Below are 22,999 nucleotides of genomic sequence, written 5' to 3' on the forward strand. Positions count from 1 at the left end.
CCAGAAGCTATCAATCTATCAACCCAGCACTATCCTAAATAAGTGTAGAATCTCTATATTAATATTCTGAGCTGGAACTGAGGTTTGAAATGCACATGTACATATCACTATTGCTGTCACCCTGATTCCAAGTGGACAGTGACTAACTGCATACCATTGTACATCAATCCTCATACCCCAAGGACACAGGGTTCAAGAAAGAAAAGGCAATTTTCCAGCTATTTTCATGGAGTAGTGTACAAGTTCTTAGATCAGTCTTTGCATTTAGGTCACTCAGTACAGTCAGTGCTCTATTCTATTTACATTTAATTCCATATTTAATTCTTACAGTTGTTAGACCCTGAATACTTGGAAGGAATCAGTTACTGCAGTTCTGACGAGGCAGTTATTTTATTATTTTAGCCATGAATAAGTGTTGAAGTCATCAAGTGCAACTGTGTGAGAACCAGTTTTCTTTACCAACTAAAATGTTAAGCTGGTATCTTATCACAGCCTGAATGGTCTTCCTCTAAATTAGAGGATTGTGTAGAATAGTATTTGAAAAAAGGACAGGTGAGATTCTTACCATGACAGTCTCCTCCTCACTCACACCTGCTTTAGTTGTGGGAAGAGACCACCATAGGGGAGAGGATTCATATAAGCTGTTTTAAAGAGACTTACTCAAAGAAATGTGGAGTATCAAATTAGACTGAATGGAAGGAGTGTGTAAGGACTGGGGAGAGGAGGTGGTCATCTTGGTCAACACCAGATGCTTCAAAGGAAGGTACAACAGATGCCCTGATAAATTGCTTACTACAGATTTTTTTTCTTCTACCCCTTACCAGTTTGTGCTTGGTTTATGACTTAGAGCATGAGGGTTTATATTCCAGCTTTTACAACATCTAGTGTTCTACCAATTAAAAACCAGAGAACAAAGATGGTTAAATTTATCTTTACTGCAAGATTAACAAAAGCTAGACACTGGTGTTTTAGAAAAGAGCCCATATTGACAAGAACATGCAGCTGGTTGCATTCCAGAGACGCATTCAAAAAGAACATACATACAGTTTGTTTCAAGTTAAAAGGTAAAAAATATTTTAACATACCAATTCCACTGCTGCACAGCATATCACTAACATGTTGAAGGGCAGAGAAATGCTTCTGATAAAGCTGTATATTAAGAGAGCCTGTATAAAGGATTCATCTACAGTGAAACTTGTCACAGTAATCTCATGCTGTAGTTCTGTTCAGTATCTTTGTATACTGCTGCATTTAAAGTTAGCTGTACTACTGAATTTACTTTCTACAAACTTAAATGGAAGATTACATAAGACTGAACACAATACTATGACTAAAGCTTCCCCTCTCTCCAACAACTACATGGCCACATCAGTTACAAAAACCTTACTTTGGTGCTATTCTAATCTGGTCCATGTATTAATGAAAACACAAAACAAACAATTCACTTTTGCTAAGGAAATATAAAGCTACTCAAAGTAGAATTCCATTTTTAATTATAAAACTACCATTCCCATGTTGCATTAAAAGTAACTTCATAGGAAGGCAAAGATATCCTTTTAAGATTTCTTTAATAGATGTCTGCAAAGAGAAGCCATAAATAAGGTAAACCTGCAAATTATACAGATTCAGGTTTGATAGCTATTTAAGAGACTGGTGATATTACTCAAACACATCAACTTACAAAGTAATTGTTCAATTCCACTGGTTAGGAGATGGCATAACACTCTAGTTTTGACCAAATTAGCTGTCTTTTTGCTAAAGAATGAGTTCTTTAAAAATTCTTGACACTGAATTAAATTCCTGAGATTACTGTAGTCTAGACATTAGTACCTTAGCCAATAAAAAAATCAGTCTCAACTGCACATGAAATGATTTCATTGCAATTGAATCCTTATGTAAATATAGCTATATGGCATGAACATGCGACGTATCTACATTGGATATTGATATGGAATATTTGTCAGATAAGTCTCACTTAGTAAGGAAAGACCTTTAGCTAGAAATGTAAGAGGAAATATCATTGCTCACTAGACTTGCATACAAATAGTGACAGTGTAAGTTAAATCCAGGGTACTCTAAGAAAGCAACTACCCCGTGATCACCTGAACTCAATAGCTGACTTAGCCATCTATGAGCTTCATAACAGTAGTGACTGTTCTGTGAAAGTCATTCATTCTGCAACTAACCAATCCCTTTTATCCGATATTTTATTCATTTTTGTTCTTTTCTGCCATGTACTGCGTTCTCCCAACTCTTTCCCCATGATATTAATCTCAAATCACTTTCCCTTTAAGTGGATTGATTACAATGAATTTAAAATCCAATTTTGCCTCTTGTCATGGAGTAGCCAAGCTTGGCCTCATTGTTGATGAAAGACATCAATCCCACGTAAGTTTCAATAAGAAGAGGACGCTCCAGCACTAGCACTCCATTGGCCTTCCCTGGCAATGGACACTCTTTATGGGCCTTCTTCACAGCTTGGATTAATTGAGTCTTAAAGCTTTCCAACTAAGTGGGGGGAAAAAACATTGTCAAAAGTAGAGCAGGTCTATTTAAAATCAGCTTAACGTTTTCCCATTATTTGAAAAGCTGTTGCTAGTTTGCTTACAAAGGCAGAATTATACAGAAAAGAGCCACTGCTGCTGAAACAGAAGATTACAAGTATATAAAGTTGTAATTGTTATACATAAGACTACATGCATCCTATAAAAAATTCCACATGCTAGCATTTACTGATGCAGGTAGTTGCAAATGAGAACATGCTTTCCTAAATGAGATGTTTGCATAAAGATCAGCTATAACAGTAATTTTTATAATATTAAATGCTTAGCTTTACAACTCTGTCCACAACTGATTGTCTTAGGGTAAATAAACTTTCACCTGAAGGGCTCTTTTAAAAACAAAACAAAAAAACCCCAACATAACCAAGAGCCACTGAAACGTATATGCATAGGAGGGGGTATATATTTTGTAACTACACAATTTACTAGGATTCTTCTAGAATGACAAGGTACAAATACTCTAGATAAAGCCTAGACCTCTTCCTAGGAAAGGTGGTTGATAAAACTACCTGTTTAAGGAAATGTTTTCCTCTTTCAGCTTCAGGTTTTTTGGAAGTTTGGAAATCATTGCAACCTCATTTTCATTATATGAACATGATTTGAAGAGTCAACAAGACTTGCCTGACTTCTAGCAACAGGCAAGCAGCAGCACTATCCTGCTGAAATAGATGGAGAGCATAGAAAAAGCTTGGCCAGTCTCTTTACATTTATTCTCTGCTTCCATCAAGTCATTGTCAAAGAAGGTAAATTCTTAAGAACTGAATTCAGCTTAAATCATCAATGTGGTTTATATCTAATACAGTATAGAAATCTGTATTAGATATAATCTGTATATCTAACACAGTATAGAAAACTTCCTTACTTGGCAAAGGGATGCAATCTTCTCATCAGCATTTGCCATTGGATGTTCCGTAAAAGTAGCATAGGGCACATTTGTTGACCATGGATTCCATCGGTTTATGAAGGACGCACGGCTTTGCTTATCCCATTGAATTCGAATACCAGTGCCTTCTCGCCTACCAAATTTGAAGACACCACATATTTGATAGGGTAGGCCTTGAAGCTCTTTACAGGTAAATTTGCTTTTTTGGAAACATTTCTGAACACCTTAATGAAAACTAAAGTCCATTTTAGAATTAATGTTTTTCTTAGATAGTAATAAGTCTCTAAACAAATACGCCTCTACCTCGATATAACGCTGTCCTCGGGAGCCAAAAAATCCTACCACATTATAGGTGAAACCGACTTATAGCGAACTTGATTTGATCCGCTGGAGCGTGCAGCCCGGCCCCCCTGGAGCGCTGCTTTACTGCGTTATATCCGAATTCGTGTTATATCAGGGTAGAGGTGTATCAGCATAGTTTATAATAAACACCTTGAAAATCAGTTATTTATACCAGCTCCCAAATTAAGTAAAGATTGTTTAAATGACAAGTTGTATGAAAGATTAAGTTTATTAAAATTAAACATGCGAGTCTTTCACATTTATATTCATGCAGCCTAATATATCCTAGTATAGGGTAAGACTCACCATAATCAGATTTACTTACAAGTTTCTAATATGCTAACTGAACAATTAAAATAAAATTACTGGACTGCTTACAAAGACATTCCCCAAAATAAAGTATAGTCCATGTTATTAAAAAAAAATTTCAGGAATAAACTTTTCAGTCTAAATGGTAACTTTTAAAAATTTTGCTTCCCTGCTGATCAATCAATTTCAATTCTTCAATTACAGCAAAATCAAAAACCTTTACTAATACAAATAAATGGAATGGCTATCAAACTTGATATATGGCTAATGACAGAATAATAGCCTTAACATTAGCAGTATCATTAGAAACTAAAAAAATTTAAAAAAATAAAAACTTACTTATTCAGTGATTTAGGTGGGAACTCAAATTCTCCAACAGAAATAGTGTCAACTGCACTGAGTGATATTCTAGTAACCTGCTGGCACTGCAAGCTGATGAAGTCATATTTACAGATCAGAAGGGACCAATCAGTGATAAGAACCAGACGCTCCTTCTCATTGTTCCAGTGGTCAACTCTGGTAAGACAAACAGTAAACACTGTGGTAATCGTCTACCCTCCTTGTAGTAGTTTGACTAAAACATGTAGTAGGTTGACTAATACAGTAGCAACAGCAGTATTGTTCTGTAGAAAATTAAAATGGTGATGCTGTATTTCCCATTCATTCCTATTTTTATATAGGATTGACAAGAATCTGAAAGCATGTTTCAAATACACAGAATATAGGAAAAACTACCAACAGTTTTAAAGATTAAGGAAAAAGCTTCAGATGAATCTACAACTTTTACAATTAAGGCCAAGGAATGCTAATACTGTTTACTGTTTTGCTGGAAGAACCAGTGACCATGGCTCATTTCTATATGCATAAGGGAAACAGTTGCCTCCAGCACACCCGTGCCTCTCCATTTCTGGCTCTTTAGTACTTAATTATTGTAGCAGTCTCGAGTAGACTACGGCTTTCACCCTCAATCACCACTGAGGAGGCACTGACTCTTTAGAGGATTCAAAACAGTGCATTAAAATGCAGCTTTAGTAGATGGTAGTGTGGGTGTTATTTTCAGAGAAAACAAAAAAATTTGTATGATGCTTTAAAAAGAGACACTGTTAAAGTAAAGCTGACTAGGCCAAAACTGCTCCCCTCTTTAAAAAAATATATAAATAAAATAAAAACTAGTCCTAATTCATAACCCAAAGCATGCCTGCACTGCAGCTGCTTACATCTTACTGACCTCCTGCCAGTTCAGATCTTACTCTAACAGGCACAGGATTGAAATTGACAACTTTCCTTGCTCTGTGAAGTGCCTGGAGCTGAGGAACCCTGGAGCTAAGCACAGAGCTACCTTTTGGTCCCTCCCAACAGAGTTTAGGAGCGATATGGGATATTAAAATATAGTATGCAATAATTTGTTTAATAGGACATGGGACTAATTTTTGAAGTCTTACCAAGATTGGAAATCCCTTTCATTCAAACAATTAATGGCTTGGGCTTTTGATAAAGCCAAGTCTATGATATATTCTATTCCAGTACTAAAACACAAGGTGGGTGAGCTAATATCTTTTATTGGGTACAACTATACTGCATTCCAGAACTAAGACATTTACCAGGTTTAAATTGATCAAAAAAAGAAAGCAGGTATATGAAGCAATTGTATTTATAAATAAATCCGATAGTGGACTAACTGAGGAGAGTTCAGGATATACTGGCAAACATGGGATTTTAAGTGATTTGTAAAAGCATTTACAAACAATTTGAGTCAATAATCAATATATAAAACATGCAATAAAAAGAACTTGGTTTTAAGATAAATGTTCCTGGATCAACTGTATACTACAGACATGATTTTCTGTAAGATTTGCACAAGAAAGCTTTAATCCAATTACTTGAGTTTCACACAGCTAGCAAGAGCATTTTTAATAAGTGTGCAGATCCAGGAGAAAAATCTTGTCCTGAAAAGCTAAGAAAAGTTTCATTTGTCTATTAGTACTGTTACTTACTCTGTTAGCAACCATACACTTTGCACCTCTCCATCTTCAGTGGGCATTACAACAACACGAATCTCATTTACCGCCTGCTCTATAGTTCCAGGCTAAATCAAAAAGAGAGCCAGGTTTTATATTTCTCTATTTACATATTAATGTTTGAAACTTCTTGACAAACTCATGCTGTTTTACAGTTTAGGAGGTACTGAAACAAAATTATGCTATAGCTCCTATCTACCAGGACCAGCGTTAGAGATCTGAGAGGTAAAGACTTAACAGGTTATTGTAATCATCTAGCAGGGGTCAGGGGGTTGCTCTCTATTATCTCCTCCTGGCCTTTCTCTATCTCAAGCAATGAGACCTCCACTATTGCCTTTAAAAAATTTGATATTCTAGCTGGCCTCTCACTTCTAAAGCAGTCTGGGTTTACTACCTCTTGCCCCTGTCAACAGACCAAACACTACATTTAAATTTCTTATTGTGGTCTGGGTTCCCAAACCCTGTTCCCAGAGATTGGGTTAAGTTCTGGGAATTAGGAAGATGAGACAGTAACTACTTCCTCGAATTCCTTAAGAGCCCACCCAGTGCATGATCTGCGCACTATGGAGAGAGCTATGGTGTGGAAGCAGATCACGCCAGTCACTCTTGGGGACAGAGGCTCCGATTGCTGGAGTGGGATGGAGAAGGAACAGACCAGCATCATTTACATCGCGAGGAGGAAAGGAGCCCAGCCCAGGCACTGAAACGCTCCTGGCTCCGAGGCCCTTCCCCCCGGCCTCTCCGCAGAGGCGAACAGCCGGTGCTGGGGTCTGGTTTCTCTCACTGAACCTGAACGGGGCTGTTGTGAACAAACAGCAAAACCCTCCCCGGCGGCGGCTGGCCCCGGGGGAGGCGCCCCAAGCCCAGAGGCGGCGGCGGGGGCCCCGGGGGAGGCGCCCCAAGCCCAGAGGCGGCGGCGGGGGCCCCGGGGGAGGCGCCCCAAGCCCAGAGGCGGCGGCGGCGGCCCCGGGGGAGGCGCCCCAAGCCCAGAGGCGGCGGCGGGGGCCCCGGGGGAGGCGCCCCAAGCCCAGAGGCGGCGGCGGGGGCCCCGGGGGAGGCGCCCCAAGCCCAGAGGCGGCCCGTCGTGCCCGCGCGCCCCCACCCCCGCGAAGGCCCGGGGCGGGGCGCCGCCCCCCGGCCCGCACCCGGAACACGAAGTACTCCTTGAGGCGGCCGCCCCGGGTCGGGTTGCGGACGCTGAGGGGCCGCAGGGTCTGGCGGGGCGGCAGCGAGTCCCCGGGCGGGCTGAAGGGCACGTCGGCTTCAGCCGGCACCAGCAGCGCCGCCGCCCCGGCGGGGCCCCCGTCCGGGTCCCCCTCCACCGCGTCCCGCAGCTGCAGCATCGCCCGCGGGCTCCGGCTGCCCGAGTCCCCACGGCCCGGCGCCGCCTTCCGCCCCGCCCGCGGCCCGCTTCCGCTTCCGGCCCCGCGCGGGGCAGCGTGGGGGATTGGGGGGGGGAGGATGGATCAGGGGGGAGGGGGCAGCATAGGGGGCTGGGGGGAAGGGAAGAGGGGGCAGGGACGGGGTGGGGGGGGAGGATGGAACAGGTGTTGAGGGGGCAGGGATGGGGGAGAGAGATACTGGGGGTGTGAGGGCGGGGGAAGGGTAATTAAAACACACAGCAACCTCCCCTCTGCAGAGTGGAAGCTGAGGGCTCCCCCCGCAGCCAGCCCTGGCCCTGTTATGGGGTGGAGGGACAGAGGGGTTGGTGGAGCCAAGGCCTGAAGCTGGTGTGAAGAAGGGTTGGGGGCTCAGTGCTACCTGCATCAATCGTGTAATCAATAGAGCTGGGTGGAGAATGTCCATCTAAATGCAATTTCAACGGAAAATGGTAAAGCATTTTCCTAGGAATGTTTCCCTGTCTAGCCAACAGCAGTGTTCTGCCGCCTCCACGTCATGGGCCTGTGTTTCTGATGTCAGTAATTTACAATGGAGACTGTCCCGGAGTGTGGTCTGTGGAGTTCAGTAATTGCCCCGCCTTCTTTAATACACACGTGTAGCCCCACCACATCGGCAGTATGGAAGGGGCTGGCTCAGATCAGGGTGATTTTGACCTGTTCCATTTAATGTACTTGAGTTTGGTCTTTGGGCTCTTAACAAGTTGCCAATGAGTCTCTTGTCTGCGCAGAATGTGGGCACCCAAAATAGGGGAATAAAAGGTATCCCAGGGGTTTTGGATCTCAAATCTAGGATTCGTCCCTTTCTCTCTCATCATAATGGGGTCTATCAGTCAGTGCAGTGGGTTAGGCTGGGAGAGGCGGCAACCTGTTTGGAAAACAAACAAACTGTTGAGAAAACATTGAGTGTCGTAAAAGCAATAAACAAACTATATGTAGGGACTGGAAAAGCATTTTGGGAAAACTGCTTAGACTCAGTGCCAGGCACATGATATTTTTTTTAAAGTATGTAATTTTTACTGCCACATTTCCCAGTGTTCTTATCTATTTTAACACAACACACAGTCAACCTGTGGAACTCCTTGCCAGAGGATGTTGTGAAGGCCAAGACAATAACGGGATTCAAAAAAGAACTAGATAAGTTCATGGAGGATCGGTTCATCAATGGCTGTTAGCCAGGATGGGCAGGGATGGTGTCCCTAGCCTCTGGTTGCCAGAAGCTGGGAATGGGCAATGGGTTGGATCATTTGATGATTACCTGTTCTGTTCATTCCCTCTGGGGCACCTGGCATTGGCCACTGTCAGAAGACAGGATACTGGGCTAGATGGACCTTTGGTTGGAGCCAGTATGGCCGTTCTTATGTTCCTGGTATAAATAAGAAGTGTTGTTTAAAACACAAAGCTAAGAAAGATTTAGGCTGACATGATCAAATTCCTGGGGCAAATTTACAGGGTGTGATTACAGAATATTGCTGACATCTAGAGACCAAGGCCCAGATCCTAGGTATTTTGACTCCTGACTTCTAAATACCTTTGAGGATCTGGGCCCATGTCTAAAATTTACAGCCCTTAGCTATGTATGAATCATACTGGCATATACAGTATGATGCAATTTTATATTATGTAGGATCATTTATTTAGATTTTTGGGTAAAATTTTCTTAAGTGCTTAAGGCACTCTCATTTAGGCTCCTGAGCGTCTGTCTCTTGAAAATAGAACATAGGTGCTTTTGAAAAAATTTACACTTCATCTCAAAATACATTATTGAGTTGAATAAAATATAATAATGGAGAAGGAGAAATGAAAAGTGTAAAGGAGGGGAGTAAATAATGAGATTTGAAGTGTTGGAAAGCCGATGAGTCAGATCCATGAAGATGGTTCCACATGGCAGGAGCTGCAGGGGAGAAAGTCATGGAGACAAAATTTAGAGGGATCAGGATTGAGATGCACTGACACTAGTACCAGGTTATTATGGGGGAGAAGTTGCCCATCTTGGTTTTTTTCCCAGCCTGTATAGTTTTTAATAATGGCTATCTGGGGGGCCCTGAAAGCACTAAATTCACTAAGAATTTTTAAAAATAAAATAAGAATAGGCTTTTCTTTTAAATTTGTTTTAATAAACATTTATAAAGATACAAACAATTCTCATCCACGATGTATTAAAAATAATTTTATTGTTTGAACCTATGGGACCAGTTTTTCCTGTCTGTTAAAACTGACCACATTTCTCTCAGCAGACGGCAGTATAAATCATCACAACCATCCTGGAAATGCTGGATTCTGTGGCCAAACAAACCCTGCTTTTCTGTAAGTAACATTGTGATATTACACTACTTACTGTGCTCCAGTGCTTATTTATCAATCCTGTTAATAAGCAATCAGATATGTATCAGTTAATAAGCAGATATAAGTTAAGTCATACAATATACGTTGAGTCAAAACTGGAGGGAACAGTATCACAAACTGAGCAATTATCAAATGACCATAAGTATAAATATTCCAGGAGACAAGAACGTGGGAATAATGTTTACCATTTATATAGCATGCTTCTCAGGGTGGGGGCAGGGTCTGGGAGGGAGTTAGGGTGCGGGAAGGCGCTCAGGGTGGGGTGTGGGGTCTGGGAGGGAGTTAGGGTGCGGGGCGGCGCTCAGGGTGGGGGGTGGGGTCTGGAAGGGAGTTAGGGTGTGGAAGGCACTCAGGGTGGGGGGTGGGGTCTGGAAGGGAGTTAGGGTGGGGGAGGGCACTCAGGGTGGGGTGTGGGGTCTGGGAGGAGTTAGGGTGGGGGAGGGCACTCAGGGTGGGGGCGGGGTCTGGGAGGGAGTTAGGGTGGGGGAGGCGCTCAGGGTGGGGTGCGGGGTCTGGGAGGGAGTTAGGGTGTGGGGAGGGCGCTCTGGGTGGGGGGCGGGATCTGGGAGGGAGTTAGGGTGTGGGGAGGGCGCTCAGGGTGGGGTGCGGGGTCTGGGAGGGAGTTAGGGTGGGGGAGGCGCTCAGGGTGGGGTGCGGGGTCTGGGAGGGAGTTAGGGTGGGGGAGGGCGCCCAGGGTGGGTGCCGGGTCTGGGAGGGAGTTAGGGTGGGGGAGGCGCTCAGGGTGGGTGCGGGGTCTGGGAGGGAGTTAGGGTGCGGGAGGGCGCTCAGGGTGGAGGTGCGGGGTCTGGGAGGGAGTTAGGGTGGGGGAGGCGCTTAGGGTGGGGGGTCTGGGAGGAGTTAGGGTGGGGGAGGGGGCTCTGGGTGGGGGCGGGGTCTGGGAGGGAGTTAGGGTGGGGGAGGCGCTCAGGGTGGGGTGCGGGGTCTGGGAGGGAGTTAGGGTGGGGGAGGGCGCCCAGGGTGGGTGCGGGGTCTGGGAGGGAGTTAGGGTGGGGGAGGCGCTCAGGGTGGGTGCGGGGTCTGGGAGGGAGTTAGGGTGCGGGAGGGCGCTCAGGGTGGAGGTGCGGGGTCTGGGAGGGAGTTAGGGTGGGGGAGGCGCTTAGGGTGGGGGGTCTGGGAGGAGTTAGGGTGGGGGAGGGGGCTCTGGGTGGGGGCGGGGTCTGGGAGGGAGTTAGGGTGGGGGAGGCGCTCAGGGTGGGGTGCGGGGTCTGGGAGGGAGTTAGGGTGGGGGAGGCGCTCAGGGTGGGGTGCGGGGTCTGGGAGGGAGTTAGGGTGGGGGAGGCGCTCAGGGTGGGTGCGGGGTCTGGGAGGGAGTTAGGGTGCGGGAGGGCGCTCAGGGTGGAGGTGCGGGGTCTGGGAGGGAGTTAGGGTGGGGGAGGCGCTTAGGGTGGGGGGTCTGGGAGGAGTTAGGGTGGGGGAGGGGGCTCTGGGTGGGGGCGGGGTCTGGGAGGGAGTTAGGGTGGGGGAGGCGCTCAGGGTGGGGGGTCTGGGAGGAGTTAGGGTTTGGGAGGGGGCTCTGGGTGGGGGCGGGGTCTGGGAGGGAGTTAGGGTCGGGGAGGGCGCTCAGGGTGGCGTGTGGGGTCTGGGAGGGAGTTAGGGTGGGGGAGGCGCTCAGGGTGGGTGCGGGGTCTGGGAGGGAGATAGGGTGCGGGAGGGCGCTCAGGGTGGAGGTGCGGGGTCTGGGAGGGAGTTAGGGTGGGGGAGGCGCTCAGGGTGGGTGCGGGGTCTGGGAGGAGTTAGGGTGGGGGAGGGGGCTCTGGGTGGGGGCGGGGTCTGGGAGGGAGTTAGGGTGGGGGAGGCATTCAGGGTGGGGGCGGGGTCTGGGAGGGAGTTAGGGTGGGGGAGGCGCTCAGGGTGGGGGCGGGGTCTGGGAGGGAGTTAGGGTGGGGGAGGCGCTCAGGGTGGGGTGCGGGTGTGGGAGGGAGATAGTGTGGGGGAGGCGCTCAGGGTGGGGTGCAGGGTCTGGGAGGGAGTTAGGGTGGGGGAGGCGCTCAGGGTGGGGGTGGGGGGTCCGGGAGGGAGTTAGGGTGGGGGAGGCAATCAGGGTGGGGGCGGGGTCTGGGAGGGAGTTAGGGTGGGGGAGGTGCTCAGGGTGGGGGCGGGGTCTGGGAGGGAGTTAGGGTGGGGGAGGCGCTCAGGGTGGGGTGCGGGTGTGGGAGGGAGTTAGGGTGGGGGAGGCGCTCAGGGTGGGGGCGGGGTCTGGGAGGGAGTTAGGGTGGGGGAGGCGCACAGCGTGGGGTGCGGGGTCTGGGAGGGAGTTAGGGTGTGGGGAGGGCGCCCAGGGTGGGTGCGGGGTCTGGGAGGGAGTTAGGGTGGGGGAGGCGCTCAGGGTGGAGGTGCGGGGTCTGGGAGGGAGTTAGGGTGGGGGAGGCGCTTAGGGTGGGGGGTCTGGGAGGAGTTAGGGTGGGGGAGGGGGCTCTGGGTGGGGGCGGGGTCTGGGAGGGAGTTAGGGTGGGGGAGGCGCTCAGGGTGGGGTGCGGGGTCTGGGAGGGAGTTAGGGTGCGGGAGGGCGCTCAGGGTGGAGGTGCGGGGTCTGGGAGGGAGTTAGGGTGGGGGAGGCGCTTAGGGTGGGGGGTCTGGGAGGAGTTTTGGGTGGGGGAGGGGGCTCTGGGTGGGGGCGGGGTCTGGGAGGGAGTTAGGGTGGGGGAGGCGCTCAGGGTGGGGTGCGGGGTCTGGGAGGGAGTTAGGGTGCGGGAGGCGCTCAGGGTGGGGGCGGGGTCTGGGAGGGAGTTAGGGTGGGGGAGGCGCTCAGGGTGGAGGTGCAGGGTCTGGCAGGGAGTTAGGGTGCGGGAGGCGCTCAGGGTGGAGGTGCAGGAGGAGGCTCAGGGCTGGGGCAGGCAGGAGGGGCAGAGCACTTACCTGGGGCAGCTCCCGTTTGGTGCAGGGGGTGTGCAGGTGGCTCTGCGCAGCATGGTTCCGCCCCCATGACCATGATTCTGAGAGCTGCCCCCTCCCCCCCAGCAGGCAGGGCCACCTGGAACGCAGGGGCTTTAGGGGCTGCAGGGCCCTGGGCGAAGGGGGCCCCGGGGCCCTGGCCTGCAGCTCTAAAGCTCCTTTTGGAATGCGGCCCTGCGAGCACGGGGAAAGCGGCGCTTCTCTCCGGCCACTGGTGGGGTGCGGGGATTGCTCCTCCAGGGGCCGGAGGACTCGGGGCCGCATTCCGAAAGGGGCTTTAGAGCTGCAGACCAGGGCCCTGCAGCCCCTAAAGCCCCTGCGTTCTGGGTGGCCCTGTCTGCGGGGGAGGGGGGGCCGCTTCCCCTCTCGCTTGTTCCCTCCCTTCTCCGGCCGCCCTTCCCGGCGGCGCTTCTCCTGCCGTGCCCCCCAATGGATCCCCACTTGCGCACCCCACTTGGGAGAGAACTGAATCCATTCTTACAAGCTGTATGTACCTTCCAAATACACAAGAGGGAGCTACCCACTAAAAAGTATATAATCCACAAACTGAACTTTGTCTCCATATTTTTAAATTGGGTTAGAGGGTAAATTGGTTTAGAGCATTGCAATTGCTGTCTCTCGTCATTTTTCACAACCCTGGGACTAAACCATTTCTTGTACCTCACGTCCTGCAAAGCTGTGAATGTCTTTCCTTCGTCAAAAGGACAAGGCAATTCTTTCCAGGCTCATGAAGGGATGGGACCTATGGCAAAGCGGAGGGAGTAAAGTTCAGACTTCATTAGGTTGTGGAATAGCCAGCCAGTGTTTTCTGTTTACCATGAAAGTGTGATCCTACTCCAGAAAAGTGACTTTGTAAAAATGGTGCTTGCACAGAGTGGCTGGCCTCTTTCAGGGCTTGTGGGTACTGCCCCACCTGTAACTGATCAGTTGCCTTCCAGTGGAGGTTGTGGGGTAGGTGTCATGTGATAGCTTGAAGAGTTTGAAAGTTAGTGTGATTTATTCTCCTAAGCACCTAAATCCCTTTTGAAAATGAGATTTAGGCTCTTAAATCAGTTAAGCATTGTAGTGCTAAGCACAGCAATGTTTAAATACCTTTAAAAACCAGGGGCCTAGTCTGTATAAAGGCTAGCAAGGGATCAGTTGAGCTAGAGAACTGTAGCTGAAAGAACTCGGCTATTAAGTGACTCGCAGGTAGAAGGCCTGGAGACTGAGAACTGCAGGGAGCTGGTGGGCTCCTGCAGGAATCCCTATGACAGGGCAAGGTCCTGGACGGGCTGAGACAGGTGAGGGAAAAGGCTTTAGGAACTATAGCCCATGTTGTACAGGGGAAACTACTTTATTTTGGTGTTTTTGTTTATGTTTTCTCTTTAACCAATAAATTGTGCCCTGAGGCAAGGGCCTGAAAAGAGACTCTGAAGTGGCATTGATCCTTCCTGAGCTAGTGAGTTAACCAAGCAGTGTGCAGGCACCTTCTGCTCCTCAGATCTGCCCCCTGTTTGTATTCAGAATCAGAGCTGCTCTCTTCTGTGACTAAAATAAGGCTTCATTGTTTTCAACTCCCTTTAAACCTGCAGAACAGCACAGGTGAGAGTGAGCTGAAGTCTGATTTTTGTGCATCATCACCAGAATTGTTTACTAAGCACCAGTTGCAGGAGTGTGATGCCCTGATCAGGTGCAGTTTCATAATGGTCTAATTTGTACTCATTCACTCATAGGCCCTGATTCTGCAAACAGTTGGATGGTTAACTTTGCTACCATGAATAGCTCCGCAGAAATGAATGAGACTACTCATGGTAATAAAATTAAACACCTGTAAATGGGACCCTAATAAAGACAGTTTGGCAGCAAAGGTTTATCTGAGCACAGGCTATGTCAGCATTGATGGAAAATCAGAAGACAGAAAATATATATATAAATCCATTTTATGTCCACACCTTGAATACTGTGTGCAGTTCTGGTCACCCCATTTCAGAAAAGATATATTAGAACTGGAAAAAGTACAGCGAAGGACAACAACAATGATTACAGGTATGGTACAGCTTCCATAGGAGGAGAGATTAAAACGACTGGGAATGTTCAACTTAGAAAAGAGATGACTAAGTGGGGATATGATAGACGACTATAAAATCATGAGTGGTGTGGAGAAAGTGAATAAGGACGTGTTATTTACCCTTTCACATAACAAGAACTAGGGGTCACCCAATGAAATTAATTGGCAGCAGGTTTAAAACAAACATAAGGGAGTACTTCTTCACACAATGCACAGTCTTCCTGTGGAACTCATTGCCAGGGGATGTTATGAAGGCCAAAAGTATAATTGGATTAAAAAAATAATTAGATAAATTCATGGAGAATAGGCCCATCATTGGCTATTCGCCGAGATGATTAGGGATGCAACCCCATGCTCTGTGTATCCCTAAGCCTCTGACTACCAGAATCTGGGACTGGATGACGGGATGGATCACTTGCTAATTGGCGTGTTCTGTTTATTCCCTTTCAAGCATTTGCCACCAGCCACTGTCAGAAGGCAGGATACTTTTTAAGAGCAGGTTAGACAAACACCTGTCAGGGATGGTGTAGATAATACTTAGTCCTGCCATGAGCGCAGGGGACTGGACTAGATGATTTCGCAAGGTCCCTTCCAGTTCTGTGATTCTATACTTGGCCAGATGGACCATTGGCCTGACCCAGTTTGGCCAATCTTATGTTCTTATTGGTGCTGCAGAGGTGTAACTCAGGGAAGATTTTTCATGAAGAATCTATTATACTGGTGATGCATGAGCCAGAAGGAGCTGATATGAATTTCAGATCCTAGGTTGAGGCTATTGGCTTTGAGATTTGGAACATCTTTCTTCTTGTAAATTGAGCAAATTTGATTTGGAGTCCTTGAAAGACCAATGCAGAATTCCACAGTGCCGTTTTAACAAAGTTATTTTTCAGATTTGAACAACACTTCAGAAATTAAATATGAAGATAATATACAAAAGATACTCAGTAGAATTTACCTGCTGCTTACAAGAAGCAATTTTAGGATCTAAATAGTTTTACAGTTTCCCTTTATTTCAAGAAATAGTGTAATTTCACACACGGACACAGGGTGCTGAGAAGAAAATGAGTGCTTGAATTTCCTTATTGCGCTGACCTACACTCTGAAGTTTTAACAGTAGAATTTTTACATAGCCATGACCCTTTTGTAAAACAGAAAATATCAGCGTCCCAGCTGCTGGGCCAGACAGCTACTTAGTTCCTAAGGGAGAATATTACACACATAGCTGTAAAGGTGGTACATGGAGCACTTATGAAAGGGTTAATGTGTAAAGCCAGCTATTTGCAGAAGTTGTTCCTTTTCCATCTTCTTCATCTGGATACATGTAGCTGTTAACAAAAGCAATTGTTATTTCTCTAACTTGCCCCTAGACCAGTGTTTCCCAAACTTGGGACATCGCTTGTGTAGGGAAAGCCCCTGTCGGGCCGGGCCGGTTTGTTTACCTGCTGTGTCCGCAGATCCGGCCGATCGCGGCTCCCACTGACCGCGGTTCACTGCTCCAGGCCAATGAGGGTTGCAGGAAGGGCGGCCAGCACATCCCTCAGCCTGTGCCGCTTCCAGCAGCCCCCATTGGCCTGGAGAAGCAAACTGCGGCCACTGGGAGCCGTGATCAGCCAGACCTGCAGACGCGGCAGGTAAACAAACTGGCCCAGCCCACGAGGGGCTTTCCCTAAACAAGCAGCATCTCAAGTTTGGAAAAACTGCCCTAGACTATGAATATGTTACTCCGAATTCAGCACCATGTGCAGTGCCCACATGCCATCACCTTGCTCTTCCTGAGGCAGGAGCCCTGCATATTTTTATTTTCTAAGTGCCACCGCAAGCTTTATGCCTACAAGAGCAGTAATAACAAGACTATCTACACAACAAATGCAAGTTGCATTCCTCAAAGACATAATTAGGGCTAGGAGCATTTCCCAGGGGCCTCCATTTTCTTCAGAGCTGCACACTGGAATTCACACGCCAGGCACTAGAGCGTTTGAGTTTCAGGGTCATTCAGAAGCTTCTGCCCAGGGCCGGCTCCAGACCCCAGTGCGCCAAGCGCGCGCTTGGGGCGGCGTCCCAGCGGGAGGGCGGCAGGTGGCTCCGGCGGACCTCCCGCGGGCATGCCTGCGGAGGGGCCGCTGGTCCCGCGGCTCTGGTGGAGCATCCGCAGGCATGCCCGCGGGAGGTCCACCGGAGCTGCGGGACCAGCGGACCCTCCACAGGCACGTCTGCGGGAGGTCCACTGGAGCCGCGGAACTGGCGACCGCCAGAGCGCCCCCCGCGGCGTGCCGCCCTGCTTGGGGCAGCGGAAATCCTAGAGCCGCCCCTGCTTCTGCCCCCTTCTCACAAAAAGATTCTCTCTATCTTTACTGAAAGAGCTGGGTAACCCGTTGTTCCTCTGGAGAAGTATAGGTGGATGGTGGGTAGTGTCTAGTGAAGCTGGTTTTGGTGTGAGTTCAATCCAGCAAATATAAACTCATCTCACATCACATTTCCATAAACTCTTTGGGGCAGGGACTGTTTCTTACAGTGTGTTCAGCGCCTGGCCCAGTGGGGTTCCAGTCTTCCTCTGGGTGCATTAATTCTGAAGTCTGGTTTCTTTCACCTAGTCGCATACATTCCTGGATATGCTGCTAAACCAGCTGGGGCTGGAAGTCTCACTGGAACAGACTCTCCCTCTGTCTTCCTGCACTCCTCATTGCTCTCGCTCTCCCTCTCTCTTGTGCACAAGGTCAGTCCTTTGCTGGGGACCAGTCTGTTCACCTCTCTTTCCCTCATTGATTCCCTGCCCCTTTTGGAAAGGCAGCTTTTGTCAGCCAGCTCCTCCCTTGGGTGTTTGTTACTGCAGCACTCTCACACTTCCCACCTCCTCTTGTACCAGCCAATGCACCTCAGCCCCATCTGGTGGAACCATTTCTAGAGGCAAGCAGGGAGTTCAGTCTTTTTAGCCCATTTAATCCTCAGCACATCTGCTGAGACTGACAACAGCAGGGCAATTAATGCCACTTGTGATGCTTTTTTTTTTTTGGGTGGGGTGGGGAGTAACACTAGTCCAACTGGGAACTGTACTGAGACCTACCAACTTATTTCACACTGGCTAGTTAACAGTCATTGGATGGCAACACGATTTAGTCCCTAGTGAGCTGCGTTTGGTGGGAATCAGTGAACTAGAAGTCAGTCTTAATACTCCATTTCCTGAGCGAGTCCTACTCTCAAAACCATTCCAGACTAAATAGATAAAATGCGTGTGTGACTTTGAGTTCAACTTCATATTCGGGCCAAACCAAAATGTCTAGTGCAGGTGGGGTATGTTTTCCACTTGCCAAGGATGAACTAAAATAAAAGTTCGAAAGCGTACTTGGCCCCAGAGCAAGGTTTGAGGAAAAAGAGACTGGGGGGTAGTGAGAAACATGCTGAACGGGGACAGCAGACGGCCGCTGTGTTTATTTATTTGGATTTATACAATAGTAAAACGGGACCTCAGGGCACCCCAGCCACCAGTTACAAGGACAAAAATAAAATTAAGGAACAGCCGTACCCCTGAGCCAGCAGAGGTCAACTCCCAATAAAACACAGCTTCCCTCTCCCACACAGATCTAACCCCCAGCAAACCCCACTGCTCATTTGGTTTCCGTTTGCAGGAGGGCAATTAACTAGGAGAGGGCAAATAACTAATTAGTCTAATCCCTTCTCTCCCCCACTTTGCCCAGTTATTTTGGAATGATTTTTCCCCCTTGGATCCAGATTTATGTATTATTTTAATGATAGTTTTAATCTTGCCTCACCCCCCATATGCACTTCAGCAAACAATGCACTAAATAGCAGGATTTGTGAGCAAGGCACTTGCATACCTATTAACCCTCCAGCCATCAAAGTGTTCTTCCTGCCTGTCCCTGTCAGCCTTCACACACACACATCAGAATTTCTCTTGGAAGAGTTGTGAGCTGCCTTATCTGTTCTAGATGTGCAGGAAAGCTTGGATCTCTGTGACTCTTTTCGACCTGTCTTTGGGGGCTGGAGGGATTGCATAGCTTTGGGAGTTGGCAGTGGGTCCTGCAAAAGAATTGCCTTTTGATCAGCAAAATGAAATTATTCCTGCTACTCTTCTGCTGAGTCCCCCCCTCCCCTTCCTCTCCTCACGGTTGGGCACGGCTGGTGGGAGGGATTTCTGACTGTCAGCAAGAAAGAAACAAGAGAGCATGTGAATGAAAGGCAGACCTGGGAAAGGCAAGAAGAAAGTTTTGTTGGTCTGTAGTGCAGGGGATAGAAGAGCTGCTGCTTTTGAAGTTAGTGTGTGTAAGAGAGTCTCCTGCCAGGAGAAAGGTGGAGGTTGATGGAGGGAGGATGACTTAAGGTGTGCAGTGAGGGTTAATGGAAATCTCTGCCCATTGCTGAAAGGGGCTGGGAATTTTGTGGGTCCTCAGGGAGGTGGACTTTTCTGTGGGAGCTCCCATCCTCAGAGTTGGGTTATATATTGCCCTGTGAAGTGGATCAGGACACCAAACCAATCAAACCTACTGGGACTTCGCTGCTGGACTGAACCCAGATTTTGTAAGCCACCAGCACTTTGGATCTCATTAGGAAGCAAATGCCAGAAGGAAAAGCCACCTCAGCATACTTTAATACTAATAAGAGAAGCTAAGGAGCCAGGTTTGGGTTTTGGAAAAGCTCTGTGACCACTGGCATTGTAATCACTTCCCTTGGACTGAAGATACAGGGGAAACTGCCTGTAGGAGAAAAAGTCCAAGAGTGATAAATCTGCTCTTCCAGCGAACCCCAGCAAGAATCGTTGTGTGTTCCCATAGTGTTGTTCTTTGTCAGCAAAGGAGAAACTGGCAAAGTCAGGAAGTAAATCATGAGCATTTTTCTTTGAGGAAGAGACGCTTGCCAGCCTCTCATTTGGGCAGGCTGTAAAACTTTCGAGGCACCCACCAGAGCCACGCTGGGAAGGGGAAGGAGCTGCAGCGATGGAGCTACACGTGTTGGTGCTATCATTCATCTTCACCCTGCCAGTGCCTTCGTTCACCTATGGGAACAAACTACAGCCTCTTATGTAAGTACTGAGTGAAGAGAATCACCGGAGTAGGTCAGGTCAGCAAATATTTAAGGGAGAAGCTGCTATATGCAATTTTTAAAAAAGGTTTATTTTTTTTTCAGTTTTCTCTGATCACAAGTATGCATAGAACAAAGGCAAACAGGGATTTGAAAAGTATGGATGCTTCCCTTTGCCTGTAGGAGATGCTTGGATTTTTTTTTCTCATTGAGATGTAGGTAGTGTGTGAGCATGAAATGTAATTATACAGTTTGAAGACAGTTTTCCTATTACTGCTGCTTTTATAATATCCTCTTTTCTATTTCTCTTTTCTTATCACATTCCTCTTTGTAGTCACCTTTTTTCCTCCTGCTCTTAATCTAGAGGCACTTAGCCCTGTATTTTTTTAATGAAACGTTATAGCTTTAGTTTGGCATTAACTGTGTGGATCCTTTGGGAAAACTTCCTTACAAGTTTGGTATCCTGCCAGGAGAAGATCTCTCCATGCAGGGGGGATCACTCTGCTTTTCTTTGTAAATGAAACTAGCATTGTGCAATGAAGTAAATCCAAACCATCTTTTCCCCACATCAGTAACTCTGTTACTGGGGATGCAGGCACTCCTGTTCAGTGGCTGTGTTTTGGAAAATTATTGCAAAGATATCTTTCTTGCTTATGTAAAGAATTTCATATTATCTCCCCAGCAGTGCCTGTTAGGGATTGTTGGATCAGATACTGGAAATGAGATGTGTGCCAGTGTATTCAAGAAAAGAAAATGCCAGGGAATGGGAAGTGCTGAATTTAATTTAGCAACTTAATTCCCAATAGAGCACTGCTGACAATACTCTTTAGACACAAAACCACTGTTTGGTGCACACAAAAACTCTCCTTCACTGCAATAAATTACTCCAGAAACATTGCTGCTGCCAACCGCATTCTTGTGGTTCTTTTTAGTTCTTCCTTTTTGGATGTGCAGACAGCTAAGGGGTGAGGCATTTGTAAGTAAATAGCAAAGGGTATACAGGGCAGTACCATTCTGTAGATTGCCCTTTGATCAGCTGCAAATGCAAGTTTTGATAGTTATTATATGGATGGATTTGTTGTCTTTTGGACAAGGAGATACTAGCAAAATAACAACTGCTTCCCTGGCCTCTGTCCCTCTGGGACTTGGGTCTGGTGAACTGATGTGTATGAGGCTTGGCTAACTGAATAGCTCTTCAGTGGCCACATGTGAGAACAACAGGCCAGGATTTTAAGGCAAAGGTGTTGGGGAAACATGTCATTAATCCAAAAGGCATTTTCAGGAAGTGGAAAAACCCCCAACAGATTGCTCCTAAATTTCATTAATTCACAGACTAATGTTTCTTACACCTTCTAAAATTAAAACAACAGATTCATATTCCTTGAAGCCCAGTTAGTCAGAAAAGCGGTTAGGCAAAAATGGCACCTACTCACTCAATAGACCTGCTTTCTAACTCAATCAGAATTGCTCACCTTACTAAAGGAAGCATGTACACCTCTCAGCCCTGTCAGCATCAGTGCATCTAGGAGATAGTGAGCATTCTTCGCAGCATCGGCACAATCCATGTGCAAGTCCAGTGGCAGACTCATTACTTCTAGTGATCGGGTCAGAGGCAGAAGGATCTCAGGTGGGGTTTGTGAGGATGGCCGTTAGAAAAATAATCTGTTAACCTGTAAATAAAGCTCATGTATTCTGGAATAATTGAGAGTGGATGAACATGGCTCCTACAAGAAAATTGCCTCCTCGTTGACTCTTGCTCTTTCTTAGGTTCTCTTTCTTAAAAGTCCCTAAAAGAAAAATATATCTGTTGGGGATCAGTGGACAAGTAGTTGTTGGATCTTTCATAGAGGCTTTACATTTGAACCTGCCTAGAGGTTCAGTACATGTGAAGAGTGTTAACAGCTATGAGGTAAGCTTCTGCCTAGGGAGACAGATGTGAATAATTGCTATTCTGAGCACATGTTTATTTGCTTTATGATTTTGAAATATTTTTCACACTCCAAGCAGAGAGCACAGTCAGACTAGATATTTACTGAAAAGGCTTATAGAGCCTTGTCTGAAAAAACAGATGAAAAGATTCAGACTTACTTTTTTCCCCCCCTAAATGCAGTTCCTGTGAAAAAGACAATTACTATTAGTTCTTTAAGATGTAATTTTAGTGGGCTTCAGAGAAGAGGCAAACTGACCTGGATGGCTCTTCTCTTGCAAACCCTGGTACTCTTTTTGGCCAAAATCAGATGTCCAGTCAGTTTATAATAATATCAATGCATCCTCTTTTGGGGGAACTGGAGCCTGCCCTTGCAAAGTGGATAGCCCTAGTGAGCTAATGCAGTGGTTTTTTCATTTGCAGACCCCTACAAAATTTCAAATGGAGGTGCTGATGATCCCTTTGGAAATCTTAGACATAGTCTGCGGACCCCCCTGCGGACCACAGGTTGTAAACCACTGTTATATGGTAACAACAACCTTTCATGGACCCTTAGTCATAGGGTTGAGGACCACTGAAAAATGCATCTTTCATGTAAGAGTAACTACTGTTACTCTAATTCAGGAAAAGGGTTGGGGCAATGACTAGCTTTGGTTATGAATAAACCTGCTGTTGCTTCAGATCCTTTTACTGGAAAAGGAGGCATACTAAAGGTCTATACGCTTTCTTACGATAAGAGAGCGAGGGGACATCAGTTTAAAACACACAAAAGTAACACATTTAAAATGGAGGAAAGTGAAAACAGATGCTCTACAAAATGCATAGTTGGCATGTGGAACCTACTGCCACAAGATGTTTCTGAAGTGAAGAGCTTAGCAGGATCTAAAAACAACATAGATGTTTATATGGATAATATGAATATACACAGTTACAGAGAGAATAAAAATAATAGCAGATATAAACCATTCATTCCCACTGGAGTTAGAAAGAGGTTTCTTCCATAGGCATTGCACTGTTATCCAGTATGGACGTTTTGGACCTTTACCTCTGAAGCATTTGGTGCTGAGCCCTGTAAGAGACTGGACTAGGTGCACCAGTGCTCTGATTACGTATCGCCGTTCTTGTGGAGGAAACCTGATTGAAATGGGAGTTCAAACAAAACAACCGCTTCAAAACAGAACAACACCCACCACCACCACCACCACCCAGAAATTTTCAG

At 47.0% G+C, this 22,999-nt stretch overlaps 2 protein-coding genes across 5 annotated transcripts in view; one reads left to right on the plus strand and one right to left on the minus strand.

Annotated features, from left to right (window-relative positions):
* Nucleotides 1–915: 915 nt before the first annotated feature.
* On the minus strand, nt 916–7,516 carry TPRG1L (tumor protein p63 regulated 1 like). Its single transcript, XM_044996214.1, has 5 exons — nt 7,259–7,516; nt 6,090–6,181; nt 4,435–4,611; nt 3,424–3,577; nt 916–2,508 (listed from the first exon to the last, which is right to left on the minus strand). The coding sequence occupies exons 1-5, from the start codon at nt 7,454–7,456 to the stop codon at nt 2,314–2,316; spliced, it is 816 nt and encodes a 271-aa protein (XP_044852149.1). The 5' UTR covers nt 7,457–7,516; the 3' UTR covers nt 916–2,313.
* A 242-nt stretch (nt 7,517–7,758) lies between these two features.
* Nucleotides 7,759–22,999, plus strand: part of MEGF6 (multiple EGF like domains 6) — a 231,862-nt gene continuing 216,621 nt past the window's right edge. Inside the window, exons 1-2 of one of the 4 annotated variants that reach the window (XM_044996193.1) lie at nt 7,759–8,156; nt 9,748–9,817. In XM_044996193.1, the coding sequence (XP_044852128.1) occupies nt 8,132–8,156; nt 9,748–9,817 (95 nt within the window). In that variant the 5' untranslated portion in view covers nt 7,759–8,131. Of the gene's footprint in view, nt 8,157–9,744; nt 9,818–18,979; nt 19,855–22,999 lie in introns of those variants that run through there. The other 3 variants (XM_044996194.1, XM_044996195.1, XM_044996192.1) reach the window with 3 other exon arrangements.

The sequence above is a fragment of the Mauremys mutica genome, chromosome 21, assembly GCF_020497125.1.
Source record: "Mauremys mutica isolate MM-2020 ecotype Southern chromosome 21, ASM2049712v1, whole genome shotgun sequence".
Classification (NCBI taxonomy): Eukaryota; Metazoa; Chordata; order Testudines; family Geoemydidae; genus Mauremys; species Mauremys mutica.

Bases quoted from the DNA above. Each gene is read 5' to 3' on its own strand.
- TPRG1L (XM_044996214.1), bottom strand. From the start codon at position 7,456: ATGCTGCAGCTGCGGGACGCGGTGGAGGGGGACCCGGACGGGGGCCCC. The intron at 6,182-7,258 runs GTGCGGGCCGGG...TTTTTGATTTAG, and splicing joins AGGAGTACTTCGTGTTCCGG to CCTGGAACTATAGAGCAGGC. The intron at 3,578-4,434 runs GTAAGTTTTTAT...CAAATTTGGTAG, and splicing joins CCACCTAAATCACTGAATAA to GCGAGAAGGCACTGGTATTC.